The sequence below is a fragment of the Paroedura picta genome, chromosome 2 (assembly GCF_049243985.1).
Source record: "Paroedura picta isolate Pp20150507F chromosome 2, Ppicta_v3.0, whole genome shotgun sequence".
Lineage (NCBI taxonomy): Eukaryota > Metazoa > Chordata > Lepidosauria > Squamata > Gekkonidae > Paroedura > Paroedura picta.
In genome coordinates this window covers 44,298,901-44,314,524 of record NC_135370.1, presented here as the reverse complement: position 1 = coordinate 44,314,524, position 15,624 = coordinate 44,298,901, and the positions used below count along the sequence as shown (strand labels likewise).

The following is a 15,624-nucleotide window of genomic DNA, read 5'->3' as shown; positions in this document are numbered from 1 at the left end:
TTGTGGCTGCCTTCTAGAACTTTAATGCCCTTCATTTGTTGATGTTGTCAATTTATTTCCACATTAAGTACTTAATTCCTACAACCTTGAAGTGTTAAGCATACACAAAAAAGATATATTGCATTTTTGTGGGTGGAATTCACTACACTATGCAGAAAGTTTTCAAATGCAATGGTTTCTGAAATGTTGTCTCAAAGCAGATTTATCGGAATAGCAAATAGTGGTACTTTTATGGTGCTGCAGTATAGTTGACTGTTTGGCTGAATAGTAGTCTTTATAATGACTAAAGAAAAAAGGCTTTGACATACAAAACCCTGGGGCCTTTTACCGTGTTCCCAAATTCCTTTTTGTACTTAGAAAAAATATGAGGAAGGGAATTCAGAATTACTGCCTTAGTGACAAAATGACTGAAGGAAGCCAAAAGACAGGGAGGTCAAGGCCTTGTTTCCTCCTCCCCCTCCCCACCTAGAGCCAAACCTCCAGGGAGGGAAGTGCACACTGGCCAACAAACACAGCTCAGCAGGAATCTAATTGCAGAAAAAAAGGAAAGAGATGCAATGGATTATGATACAAATTCCTTCTCTGATACTGGATGTGATTATAGAGAGGAGTTTTTATCAGATGACCAAGAGGAGGACAGCATTGAAGGTCCCCTATCATTTTAGAGTGCTCCCATTTGGTCTAGCAAGACCACCAAGAGTCTTTTCAAAGGTTCTAATAACTCAGATTGTCAGGTTACGAGAAAAGGGGATTCACCTTCAACCCTAATTAGATGACATATTGGTCAGCTCTAGCTCCAGAGACAAATCCCTATTGTGAATGTGCAGAAGATCTCATTGTTACCAGTGCACTGAGTGGAACTCCTGGGTCTCATCATAGATATTACAGTCAATTGTCTATGTCTTCCAACATACAAGGTTCAGAAAATCAGAGATGGCCAATGCTGTGATCAAAAGCATTTTGATGATGTTGGACAAACTCTTAGGTCTACTGATTTCGTGCATAAACTGTCCAGTATGGACAGTTTCAAGAACTCTTAAGATCTTTCTAGTTTCAAATCATGAGAAAGGAGGCACTATCTGGGTACCACGAAAATCAACATATTATTGTGGACAAGAATACCTGATAGGCAGAGCCAAAACAAATTTTCACAGATGCCAATATCTCAGAATGGGGAGCGGTTTTGAGCAGCATACCAGTGCAGGGTCAGTAGTCCAAACTGGAGACAAAATTAAGAACCAACATCCTAGAATTAAGGGCCACAGACATTGCACTAAAGTACTTTCAACTACAAATTCTGCATACTCACACCTGAGTGATCTTCAAACAGTCAAGCAACTTTAAAATCAATCTGTATAGCCAATCAGATCTTCAATGGCCAATCGGGGGGGGGGGGGAACGAAGGGGGATTATTGTGTTTGAAACTTCTTTTTTTTTCTTTCAAAACAAAAAGATATTTAAAAAATATGTACTCCACCTTAGAGGGAAAATGGACCATTGGATACTCACCATGGCCCATTATGCACGGGTCATAATGCCTGCGCTGGCAGCAGCAGCGCTTCGGTTATAATCACGATAATGCTCACTGCCGCCGCCAGCACGGGTGCTTCCCAGCCCAGGGCTATGGAAGGCCCGCATTAAGCGACCGCAGGATCTTCCGTAGCTTCCTGGGTAAGCCAGTGCTGCGGCGGGCTGGCGGTGTGCATAATCGCCAGCGCCAGGCTTGTTGGCCTGCCCAGCCCCGACCCTAAGGTGTTCCTTTAGGGACACCGCGCACCCCTACAGGCTCCACAGAGCTCCGGAGCTGGCAGGGGCAACCCTCTGCGCCCACCTGGACTTACGGAGGGGGCCTGGGCCCCCCACTCCCAGCCCAGGCCATCCAAACCTCCCCCCTGCCATGCCGGTTTACCTTCTGGCTCCAGCGTTCAGCGCACATGCGCGCGCTACACTGGAGCAGCCCAGCATGCCCTGCCCCCGTGCAACATCACACAGGCAGCACGCAGTAGTCGCCGCCATGCATAAGTGGCCCATGAAGGTTTTTCTCCTCTAGGAAAAAAAGACATCTTAAGTGTGATTCCCACCATCCTATGAGGGAATCAGGAACAACTTTTTTTTCAACTTCTTGTATCCAGCCTTTGGAAGTCACCCTTTTGGCTTAGATAACTCTGAAAGCAATCAACTATAATACCAACTCTAAAAGAAGAACAACTGGGCAACATAGCATAGTAATATGGATAATAAAAGCAAATAATTAAAAACAGATGAGACAGGAAGAAAACTTGCTTAGTATCTTGTTTGATGGTGACTTTGGGAGGGACTAGATGTCCTCCTTTTCTCAGAGGAGAAGCACCCTTCATGGTGAGTACCTAATGGTCCATTCTCCCGCTAAGGTGGAGTTATATATATGTTTTTATTCTATAAGAATATATGCAGAAAGCAAAATAAAGAACACAATATTCCCCCTCCCCCCCGATTGGCCATTGAAGATCTGATTGGTTATACAGATTGATTTTAATGTTGCTTTGGCCAACACAGAACAAGGATCTTCATTGGGGGACTAAAGGTAAGCTATCTGTATGCAAGAAAATGTTTTTAATATGTTCATTTTAAAAGAAGAAGAAGAGTTGGTTCTTATATGCCGCTTTTCCCTACCCGAAGGAGGCTCAAAGCGGCTTACAGTCGCCTTCCCTTTCCTCTCCCCACAACAGACACCCTGTGGGGTGGGTGAGGCTGAGAGAGCCCTGATATCACTGCTCGGTCAGAACAGTTTTATCAGCACCGTGGCGAGCCCAAGGTCACCCAGCTGGTTGCATGTGGGGGAGCTTGCTCGACATTGCAGACAGAAGCTTTTTTTAATAGTCACTATTTTTACATGCTCTTAACTACTTGATGTTTAGTGGCTGGTGTCACCTCTTGTAGCAGATGTTTTGAGATTCTTCCCCCCCACTGCTTGTTGGAAGGGTCAAGGATTGAGGACAGCGATTTAGATCATAAAAGCTTATCTCACAGTAAATCAGTCTTTAAGAAGCTATGAGATTCCATTCTGGTTTTTCTCTAGCACAGGGGTAGTCAACCTGCCAGTATTTGCTCCTGGAAATTGTAGTCCATGGACATCTGGAGGACCACAGGTTGACTACCCCTGCTCTAGCAGACTTAACAGAGCATGCCCTTTGAAATTTCTCTTTGGTCTGCTATGCTTGTTCATAACTTAGGAAAGCATGTGTGTGAGCAGAGAATCCTTGAGCAAAGGCTGAAGAATATGTAGGCTGGTGGTGGTTGGAGATCTCCTGAGATTACAACTGATTTCCAGGTGACAGATTAATTCACCTGGTGAAAATGACCACTTTGGAAGGTAGACACTATGGCATTATGACCCATTGAAATCCCTCCTCTTCCCAAACCCTATCCTCCTCAGACTCCACCCCCACCCAAATCTCTAGGTATTTCCCAATTTAGACCTTGCAACCCTAGGAATATATGAAGCTGCTTATAGTGACTGGCTTTCCAGTGTCTTATGCAGAAGGCTTTGGGCTGATCCTGCATTGAGCAGGGGGTTGGACTAGATGGCCTGTATGGCCCCTTCCAACTCTGTGATTCTATGATTCTAAGAAGGTACCCTCTGCAAGGTGCCTCCTTTCATTCCTTTAACTGAAAGTGGACCTAGGGTCTCATATGCAAGGCATCACATGTGGCATGAGCCATCCCCTTCTACTTCCCACTTCTGTCTGTTGTAGTGTTTCCCAGCTTCCTGATCTAGTCAGGGGTGAGACAGCTGCAGGACATATGTGGCGCCCACATGAGTGCAGTGATAGCAAATGGAGATGGATGAGGCATGCAATTAAGAAGAAGAGTTGGTTCTTATATGCCGCTTTTTTCTACCCGAAGGAGGCTCAAAGCGGCTTACATTCGCCGTCCCTTTCCTCTCCCCACAACAGACACCCTGTGAGGGAGGTGAGGCAGAGAGCCCTGAGATTACTGCTCTGTCAGAGCAGCTTTATCAGTGCTGTGGCGAGCCCAAGGTCACCCAGCTGCTTGCGTGTGAAGGAGGAGTGGGGAATCAAACCCAGCTCGCCAGAGTCCACACTCCTAGCCACTACATCAAGCAGTCTCTTTTCTCGCCGCTGCTACTCTTCTTGCAAGAACATTTCAACAAAAATTCAGCTTTGATTGTTGATGGGACAATATATGCTCTGAGCAGGAACTGTCACACACACATACACATATTCATTCTATAAAGTACATGTCTCCATAGAAGAGACTAGTGATATGTGAACTTTTTTCCAACCACAGAGCTTTGTATTCATGCCACAGTGCATTCAGCTGTATGCTAATATGATATGATCCTAACATGCAATTTCAACAGAAACTAAGCAAACTCATGTTGCACCCGCTGTTCCTTTAGAACAGTCTTTAAGGAACAAAAGATGGCTAGATTAACACTCAACCACTCTGCATGAATCTGCAGGCTTATTTATTTAGTGACTGATTGATAGATTTTGATTTATATAACCGCACCTCCCAGATGACAGCTCAGGGCAATTTCCAACAAGTAAATACATTAAAACATTGATCAGAACCAATAGAAGAAGGGTCAATCGATAAAACTATGAACAAGTCATTTTTTTAACAATTGTAAAAAGCCTAAGATTCCAATTCTCAGCATAATCAGTTTGCCGATGTTGTAGTGCTTCAGATTGTTGTAATCCCTGAGCTCTTCCAGGGTGTTACAGAAGGAGACCAGTAGATGTTCTACTGTAGATCATTTATTGGCCCCAACCAAATGCCTGTCGGAAGAGCTCTATTTTGCAGGACCTTCAGAACTGTGAAAGCTCCTGAAGGGCCCGCAGATCTTTCAGGAACTCGTTCCATCAGGCTGGATCCAGGGCCAAAAAGGCCCTAGCCCTGGTTAAGGCCAGAAGTACATTTTGGGGTCAGGGGACCACCATCCGGTTGGAATTGGTGGAGCACAGCATTCTGTGGGGAGCATATATACTCTTTGAGGAATCTGCAGCCTTATGTACTCTCTTGGCTCAAAACTAGATAGCTAAATGCTACTGTGGCAAACCGTGGTTCATTTTAACAAGAGTGCAAGCTAAAGTTTCTGCTTTGTGAGACTTCACATGAGTTGTTACTATTAGGGGAAAATATTCTGCTCATTAATACAGTTTATATAGTGGTTTTCATATTTAGTGGTTTACATATTTGTAATATGTATGAACAAATAATTATGCTTTCTCTCCTGAATTACAGGAACTCCAGTTTCAAAGGCTCACCAGAGAACTTGAAGTGGAAAGACAAATTGTTGCCAGTCAGTTGGAAAGATGCAGGCTTGGAACAGAATCACCAAGCCTTGCAAGCACAAGGTATGATCCTGCTGTTCTTACTTCCAGATGTTTTAACCAACCGGGTATATGACATAAATATTAGTTTTGTGTATTATCATCCTTATATCTTAAAAGTCTCACCTCTCTCTTTATTTTTTCAATGTTTGGCTATCACATTCGATATTCAGATGTGATTGTCACTTCAGTGTTTGCAGTTGGTTAGTTCATGTTGGTGTACTATAATTTGTGGCTGCCCTACAACTATGGGTAACAGTTGTATATTTCAGCAATTTACTACACAGGACCATGTGCTAAGTGGTAAATTGCCACAACGTAACCCCATGATAAGCTGGTTCAACAAGGGGTCCATACCCCTGTAGTGAGGTCAAATCTACCAAATGTTTTCTTTCCCAGACTTCCATTTGAAGCAGGTGCAATGGTGGAATTCTTCTTGATACGTTGCATGATGCCATGTGGACTGTGCAGACAATTCACTGGGCAGCTTTAGAGTTTGTCGTTTAGGGACTGCATATACTTTCCCTAGAGCCTCTTGTGGCGCAGAGTGGTAAGGCAGCCGCCTGAAAGCTTTGTTCATGAGGTTGGGAGTTCGATCCCAGCAGCCGGCTCAAGGTTGACTCAGCCTTCCATCCTTCCGAGGTCGGTAAAATGAGTACCCAGCTTGCTGCTGGGGGGTAAACGGTAATGACTGGGGAAGGCACTGGCAAACCACCCCGTATTGAGTCTGCCATGAAAACGCTAGAGGGCGTCACCCCAAGGGTCAGACATGACTCGGTGCTTGCACAGGGGATACCTTTACCTTTACCTTATACTTTCCCTAGAAATAGAATGGATTTTAGTCCAGGATTTTAGTATTTTGTTCAGTTGTACAAGTTGGAAAGGGCTGGTGATGGGTATCTATTTTAGGGAGAGGATGCCACTTTGAGACTACTGGCAGTGAAAAATAGGGTATAAAAATCAACTCTTCTTCTTATAACTAGTCATTTTGGGGTTGGTATAGGAATAAAGGACATCTTGTGAATGCCTGTGGGTTTCTTTTCCTTCGCTAGAGCTGAAGCTTAATAGAGATGTACTGCAGAAGAGTGCTAAGAGATCTCTCAGTTTACATAAACATATCTATTAGGTTGTTACGGAGCTGCACCATCCCACATGATCAAGTTCACTACTCATGGGAGTTTTTTGACAAAGAGTGATAGATGCAAAACTGGAATGAGATTGGTGTCTGTTCCACTATAATCTGAAGAAAAGCTACTTGTGATAGAAAAAAGGTTGTGTCTCCAATCTAAAATAAAGAGCAGGAGTCTAACTTTAACAATGTCCATTCTTTCCACTGCTTGTGGAATTTTCCCTTTCAATCATTCACTTGTTTTGATAATCAAGGGAGGAGGCATGCAAGCTCAGATACACCTTGAGTAAACTCTGTGCAAAAACTAAAAAGTTAGCAAGTCTTGTGTGTGCTATTATTCTTTAATCAGCTTTGCAAACATTATTATTATTATTATTATTATTATTATTATTATTATTTTGATTTATAGCCCGCCACTCCCCTAAGGCTAGTGGTGGGTAACAACATATAAAAACCCCTAATGCATAAAACATCCTACAAAACAGATACACCGTCCGACCCAACCAACCCGGCAACAGCGGCATTCCCAGGGAGGAGACCAGGGATCATTGCATATATAGCCCACAAATTATTTTGTGGCATATAATAACATCCCTAACTAGCATCCGCTATCCTAAAATTAATGTGTCGTGTAGCAGTGTTCAATAAACTCCACTAAATTGTTATCTAATAAAAATTTAGATATTTTTGAAGATTTAGTACAACCCCTCCCCCCCTTCCATCATAATGCATTAAAGAGGCAGACTTGGATCCTATCACACCACCCCTTTCTGTTGTGGAGGCAATCATTTGCTGTGGAGCCCATTCTTCTGGTTTTAGGCACTTCTGCTTGTGCCATGCCAGTATCTTTCAGTGGGTTGAAATGTGCCTGGAATATGGACCACCTCTGTGATGGATGAGGAGGGGGTCAGTGGCTCCAAGCCCTGGTAGGTAATGTTGTTTCCACTGAAACATGCTGAAATAATGCAGGAACTTTACCTTTGAGACTGACACATGAGATATGGCAGTGAAACTGCTATAAAACAAACAAGGAAGACTTTGATATCCTGAAACCTAAACTTTACATTGATTACATTGATAGAAGAAAGGAAGAGTTGAAGTGATTGAGCTCTTCTTTAATTGGAAGATATTTCTCGTACCTTATTGGTACCTTACACATCTTTTTGTGTGCATGTGTGTGCGTTTCTCTCTTTGTCTTAGTATATGCTTGACCAAGTCTCGTAGCTATTATAAAATGCCACAGAAATACAGATTGTAGTGTTTGGGGCGAAGATTGCTTTTGCACTTAGCAGCATTTGCCACAAACAAGTATAATGATTACTCTTGTTTAATAGGTGCCTGTCCACATAATTAAGGAAATGAAGGCTTGGGAAAAACCATTAGCAACAAATGAAGTCAATTTTTCATGTATATGCTCTATGTAACCCGTCAAAAATCCAGAAGCAGCTATTTTTCTAACCAAGCTTTTTACTACACAAAAGTATCAAGGTTCTTCTGTGATCAGAAAACAGTCCTTGGGAATAAAGAAGCTTTGAGGTTCAAAATGGAGGTTAGAATGGAAAATATATATGTTCTGGTATTTCAGAGCAAGCCGTTTTTCTTCATATCTGTGTCCTCTAATCAGAGACACTAAAGCTTGGAGATCATCTTAAAAGTGGTGTCTGCTTGTGGAGAACTGTTAAAACAAATGTGACTTTTGATACCATCAACCACAGAATCCTTATGGAATGTTAAGTAAAGGTTCCCAAACTCACATAGTAAACAGATTCTCTAAGGCAGCCTTTCTCAGCTTTTTTACCATTGAGAAATCCTTGAAACACAAGAATCTGCCTTCATTTATTCATGCTGTGAATACCTCTAATTTGTCCTGTTACAATGTACCGCATTCATGGCTGCCTCTGGAGACTTCCAGCTGCTTGGAAGTTTCAGCTGATACGAATCTAGTCTCTTAACAAGAATGAGTCTTAGGAGTCATATGTTACCAGTTCTAAAGCATCTTTACTGGCTGTCATGTTGTTTCTATGGTATGCTTCATACTATTGTAACAACTTTATCTGCACATCTTTTCTGGGTTTTCTGGGTTTTTACCACTTTATTGATGTGGGACACATGTTCTGGCATGCCTCATCAAATGGAAATGTCTGTAGTCCCGCCCACAAGGCACTCCAGAATATTAAGATGGGCCTACACAGCCGCTGCGTGCCCAGCAGGGGCCAAAGCAGTGGCTGCCCCACCCATGAGGCTTTGGCAGCAACCGTGCTAGCCCCAGGGGCCTAGGCAACTGCTGCTTATCCAGCAGGGGCCAAGGCAGAGGCTGCCATTCCACTAAGGCCTTGGCAGCCCTGGGGGCCCAGGCAGTTGCTGAGTGACCAGTGGGGGCTGAGACGGAGGCAGAGAAGGTAAGCAGAAAGAGGCAGGGGGAGGGGAGAAGAGAAGGAACTGATTTTGCGAATGATGGAGGGGGGAGGAACCAAGGAGGAGGTTGGGAAACCAACAGGCAAGGGTGGAAATGGGGGAAAGGGAAGGGGAGTTTCTGTATATCTGCGTGTGCCTGCTAGCATGTGTTTACAAGGGAGGGAGTGGGGAGGAACCAAGGAGGGGATTGGGAAATCAACAGGTAAGGGGGGAATGGGGGAGGGGAAGGCCATCTCTGTATGTCTGTGTGTATGTGTGTTTCCCAGGGAGGGAGAGGGACCTGACCAAGTAGCCCCAGAGCAGGTATATGTCCCACATACCCCCTGAAAGTCTGGTTGTCAGTAGATTCCCCCCCCCCACACTAATTGATGACTTTGTCTGTTAGTGTTCTGTATTGAGTCCCTGTACAACATTCAGAGTACAGGATAAAACTGGTTGCATGTAAGTTTATTTTATTTATATTTTTATAATCATATTTATATACCGCCACTCCTAGGAACACTGGCTCGTGGCTATTTACATTCAAGATTAAAACCCCATACATATAAAACCAAATAAAACATTCTAATAATAAAATTCCAGTCTAATTATCAAAAAGATCATTTACATCTCCAAGATGGCCGTGCAATACTATCTGATGGCGTCCACTGAGCCTAGATCTCATAAGAGCACTGAATAATCTTTTGTTCACAGAAGAAGAGTTTACAGACTTCCTCTCACTGCTTTCTTCTTGTGAGGCATTCCATATTATTCGTAAGTGTTTGATTTTTTTCCAGGAAGTACGGAGGGCTGTGCCAGAAAATATTTGTTCCGTGAGTGGACTTCCTGTTGTGGCTTATAGGATCTAACCCATAAAAAGCCAAGAATAGGGTCAAGAGGAAATGCTTACATGTGTTGCCAGTGGTAGATAAGTACATCAACGCATTACTTACCAACATACACAACCTACCTAATAAATGTCATGCACACAATGTAAAAACATACCAAGATTCTAAGATTCATGTCCCTTTTCAAATCTTCCTCAGATTTGTGTAAAGAGTTTCATTGTGTAACATGAAATGCTGTTGAAAATAACAGAAACCCTGTTCAAATCTTGAAGCCTTAAAATCACAGTGTTTAAATTTCTGTGGTAACGTCATGAAATCTGCAATCATATAAAAAACCTTTAAACTGATAGACAAAGTATTTAAAAAACTAAGAGATATAGCAAATTATTTAAGAAGGTCAGATTTAAGGAAAGCTGGTGTCTGTTTTACTAATAAGTCCTTTGGGAAGATAGGGTTTGTAAAATAAAAATCTAAAATTCTTATCATAGGATTGCCAACTGCAAAGTCCATTTCTTAAGAAGAGATGACAAGACTAATTTTATAATCTGTTAGATTACTAAAATCTTTTAATTTGTAAATGCTGTTAGGTTTACAGGTTCCATACCTGTGAATAGACTGGATTTTGAACTAATATAATAATTATTTTATTTTATGTCCAAAAATCCAATTTTACTCATTGGTCTGTCAAACTGAGCTTTCTTCACAAGCTATTGAAAAGGCATATTTGACATCCTGGGATTTCCTATGTAAGTTATCACTGTAACTGACCAATTTTATATCTTAAGCCAATGGATGGAATTCCATAGACTATCAATGAAAAAAATTGTTCCTATGAGTGAGATTAGCTCTCAATCTGAATCAATCAATAACTCTCTCAGGAAAGCTCCTGTGTGGGAGTTCTTGTGAAAAAGAATCAGCCACTTTCTCAAAACATTGATTATACGTAAAAATTTCTTTTCACACGCAAAAGCTGGTTAGATGGTACATTGTTCTTGAAGTACTTGAAGTAGATATCAGGAAACAAAATTTCACAGTCAGAGTAGTTCAGCAGTGGAATAGGCTGCCTAAGGAGGTGGTGAGCTCCCCTTCACTGGCAGTCTTCAAGCAAAGGTTGGATACACACTTTTCTTGGATGCTTTAGGATGCTTTGGGCTGATCCTGCGTTGAGCAGGGGATTGGACTGGATGGCCTGTGTGACCCGTTCCATGATTCTGTGGTACTTTGGGTGAAGACTAGCAGAATACAATTTCTGTTTGTGGGTTTGAAATATTCGCTAACACAAACAGTAGAAACATGTTTATACATAATAGCATCCAGGAAAGTAATAGAGATAGAATTATACTGACATGTATTTTTTTTATTGTGTTAACCCACTCAGGGAAACCTGAAATATAATTTTTATTATATAATCATCTGTAATTTAAAATATTTGTGAGAACTGGTAACGAAAAGAAGAGGTGCTGGTGTTTATACTCCACTTTTCTCTATCATAAGGAGTCTCAATGCACATTACAATCTCCTTCTGTTCCTCTTCCTGCAGCAGACACTTTGTGAGGTAGGTGGGTCTGAGAGTTTTCTGAGAGCAGGCTTCATGTGGAGGAGACAGGAATCAAACTTGGTTCTCCATATTAGAGTCCACAGCTCTTAACCACTGAACCACACTGGGCCTCCTGGATTCCAAAATTAACATGTTCGGATTCCAGTATTAACATACTAGAGTGCCCCCGGACTGCCCACAAAGATTCCCTTTAATGTGGTGCTAAAATTGTCACACCAAAATGAGTTCTTATATAGAATAATGTCCAGAAAATGCATGGGTGGATCCGAAGAGACTGTCATAATTGGCCAAACCATATAATGTGGAGTAGCTATATACCAAAATTTTATTTGTAGAATAGTAAAACAGGTATCCTTATCAACACATAATGTTTCAGTATGCTGAATAAATCATTGGGTACCCATGGTGTAGCTTGTATAATAGAAGTTTGGAAGAAACCCATGCTAGGGGCCTGAGCATACTACAGAAAAATACCCTTTTGCTCTTCGTGCACCTCTGTTATAGCAGCTGCTGACAGCTGCTGTACTTTCCTTAAATGAGCATCCCTGATCTGGCAGCAACCTTATGAAACAACAACAAAGGTTTCTCCTGACAAAGTGGTCAAAGGTCCTCCTCTGCAGCAAATACTAAGAATCCAGACAGAGTAAAAACAAATCACTTATTGAGGAGAAAATGCAACAAGTAGGTTACTTGGAAGCTCCAGCAGTCAAAATAACATCTAGCATATAGCAATAGTTTCAAAACACTGGAACACTCCCAAAAGGAGCGAACTATTTCAAGTACCCTGCAACCGTTCTATTTAGCAGATAGAAAGGCAAGCTAAGAGGGTAAAACAAGGACAACAGCACTAGGGCCCATTATGCACGGAGTGGAAGGTCCTCATTCAGGGTGGAATGGCGGCGGCTAAAATCACCAATTATGCATGCTGCAGGCAGCAACCGGGTGCAGAGTCAACGTATGCCGACAAAAAAGCCGAGTTAGCGAGATGCGGAAGAAAATGGAGCTTCCCAGGACCAGGGCACAACCAGAAGTGGCTCCGGAATAGCCACGTGCATAATTGGATACTCTGGGTTTTGCCACCATTGCATTCCGTCCCGTGTGGTTTGCTTTGCTTCTTCCTCCTCCACGTTCTCCATTCCACTGTTTCAGTGGCCGTGCATAATAAGGCAAAGGTCCAGTTGCCTATTCAAGCACCTGAATATTCCAACAGTCCATTACCCTCCCCCCCCACCCAAAAAAAAAAGGGGGGGGGAAAGAGTTCCATGATATTGTGGTTGACAAGGAATTAAGCAGCTACACCAGGCTTCTCAACCAGGGTTTGGTGAAACCCTGGAGTTTCTTGTTGGCCCTGGAACGGTTTCCTGAATGGGTGGGAGTTAATTCATTTTGTATTTAAAAAAATATTAAATATTTGTTGGGTGATCTTGACGATATATGATCATAAGAAGTGGGCAAAACTGAATAAAATGAAGTTCAATAGGGACAAATGTAAAGTTCTGCTTTTAGGTAGGAAAAACCAAATACACCAATATAAGATAGGGGAGACTTGTCTTGGCAGGAGCATGTGCGAAAAGGATCTAGGAGTCTTAGTAGACCATACATTGAACATGAGTCAGCAGTGTGACTCAGTGGCTAAAAAGGCAAATGGGATTTTGGGCTATATCAAACCGAGTATCGTGTCCAGATCATGGGAGGTGATGGTATTGCTTTACTCTGCTCTGGTTCGGCCTCACTTGGAGTACTGTGTTCAGTTTTGGGCACCCCAGTTGAAGAGGGGTGTTGACAAAGTCTGAACTACACAAACGCTGGTAGTTTGGAGCAGATCAGACGCGTACTTTTGGGGGTCTACTTTGTCTGCAGGTATAGGACCAGAAACTGCATTCTAAAAGAACATTTTCACAGATCTTGGACATGGGATGGATTCTGGAAATACTCATAGCCTACTTTTCTCCCAAGAGTAAAGTGGTATTCAGCTGGCCAGATCAGATCAGTCTACCCAGAGAAGTTTTTTTGTTGGAAATGCTTAAGTGAGCTTACTTCTTTGTAAAGCAGAATGCTTCTATGACAATGTTCTTTTGTGACTGAGTGCCCTGATTAATTGTTGAGTGGCTTTGATTAACACTCTTATAACTAAGTATGAAGTGGAACAGCTATTGTTCTCTGTGAATGTGAAACAATAGAATATTTCATTTATCCCACCCCCCTTTTCTCTCTGGTAGTGACCCACATTATTTTTCTTTCAACAACCTAGTGAGATTAGATTAGGCCAAGAAAGAGTGACTGGATGAAGGGTATTCAGCATGCTTCCATGATGGAGTGGGAATTTGAACCTGGAATTCTGATAACGTACTCCTTGCTACATCACACTGGCTAATTCTGCTGGATCTTTCTTTTGAGGTGCCAGTGGTCACGCATCCTCAGTATGGAAGCAGAAGGAGAAAACCAAAGTGGAGAATTTATGGGAATACTCTCTCAAAATTTAGTGATCTTGTAAGCATGTACTTCACTTCCTTTGGACCATTCCATGAATTCCAAATCTTTAAGAGCTGTCTAAAAGTAATTAGTGAATTCATTAACATTTTTCCATGAACATTTTACTTTTCCAGTACTGTAAACATAGCGATGAAAATGGGTTAGAGGTATCAAGTGGAATTTAATTTACGAACTGGCTCCAAAAACTGTAGATTAATAACATTCTTTTAGACACTGAAAACTGAACACAGAATTGTCAGGCAGCCAAATGAGAAAGTTTTCAGATGGCACATTTTGCTTAGATTAGACACACCTGCGGCAAACTCAGAGCTATTCTGTACATGTTTTTCTTTCTTTTTTTTTCTGCCTTAAAGAATTTATCCCCCATAAAATAATTAACAATACTTTGGCCTTGGATTTCTGATCAACATCTTTCTGTCAGAAAGAGTAAATTTTTAGGTTACATGGGTCTCATAATTCTTCCCTGAAGTTGATTAAATTTATTTTTAAAAAGGACATCTTACATCTCCTTCATTTAGTTTGAAGCCTTCCTCCATCCCCTAAAGAAGCCACCTTCTGATGGCTTTTCCACCAGAGGGAGAGCCTCTTCTATCATAGAAAGGCTGCTTAGGTTAGTTATTGTATATGCTGAGATAGTGTACTTATACATGGGTAGAGGAAATAAATAAATTCATCTTAGTATAAATCTCTTATATTATGCCTCATAAGCTGCCTGAGAGCACTGCAAATGATGGTAATTTTCGCAAACAGCCTACCTGCTGCTTGAACCCGTATGATGTTCACTTAAACTGTTTATTGCTGCGAGTCCTTATAACGTGATGCAAAAACCATAGAACGTCATTCCATACAGTCCTTGAATAAAACTCATAATTGTGTGCTTGAGATCTGGATACACACCCAGTGCAAAGGCATGAATTTCATCAGACTTTTGCATTCTGTATAATAACTCTTAAAAGACCATAATGGTTAACTTTAAATATGAAGAAAGACTCCAAAGCATTATTTATGGCACTCTAGGAGAAAGAAAGTTCTTAGAGATAGATTCAGGTGGGTATTGATCTGGCGCAATAGAATAAAGTTTGAGTCTAGTGGCACCTTTAAGAGCACCAAAGTTTATTTCTGTGAATAAATTTTGCTCTTCTTCAGTGTGAGTGAACATGGAATCTTATTCCCATAATTAAACTTTCTTTCTTTCTTTCTTTCTTTCTTTCTTTCTTTCTTTCTTTCTTTCTTTCTTTCTTTCTTTCTTTCTTTCTTTCTTTCTTTCCTTCTTTCCTTCTTTCCTTCCTTCCTTCCTTCCTTCCATTACATTTTTATACCACCCTCCCTTGCATCTCAGGGCAGATCACAATGTAGTCCAATATACATGCTATGATATAATATATAATATGCTCCAAAATTACTCTCAGTAAGTGTGTATTAAACATTTAAACCATTAAACCATTTAAAACATTTAATCATAATTTAACAGATTGTCCAGACTGTAGATTTCCTCACGATGTATTCAGTGGGAATTTCTGATGGAAGGGGGTTCTAGGGTCCTGAAGGGCCCTTGTTGATCTTGTGCCACTGGGCTCAAACTTTGTAAAGTTCTTTGAGATTAGTCTGTGTAAAAAAAAATCCTAAGAATTTGTCCATTCTCATAAGAGCCTCTTGTGGTGCAGGGTGGTAAGGCAGCAAACATGCTGTCTGAAGCTCTGATCATGAGGCTGGGAGTTTGATCCCAGCAGCCGGCTCAAGGTTGACGTCTTCCATCCTTCTGATGTTGGTAAAATGAGTACCCAGCTTGCTGGGGGATAAAATGGTAATGACTGGGGAAGGCACTGACAAAACCACCCTTTATTGAGTCTGCCAAGAAAACGC

General features: G+C 41.6%; 1 protein-coding gene across 9 annotated transcripts in view; it reads left to right on the top strand.

The window, feature by feature from the left end:
* PKP4 (plakophilin 4) overlaps window positions 1-15,624 on the top strand; it is a 149,221-nt gene that overhangs the window by 51,702 nt on the left and 81,895 nt on the right. For all 9 annotated transcript variants that reach the window (XM_077319989.1, XM_077319988.1, XM_077319983.1 and 6 more), the window contains one exon: window positions 5,251-5,363. Coding sequence is in view for 3 of the 9 variants with exons in the window: in XM_077319986.1 (XP_077176101.1) it covers window positions 5,251-5,363 (113 nt within the window). In the remaining 6 variants the exon portion in view is untranslated. The remainder of the gene's footprint in view (window positions 1-5,250; window positions 5,364-15,624) is intronic.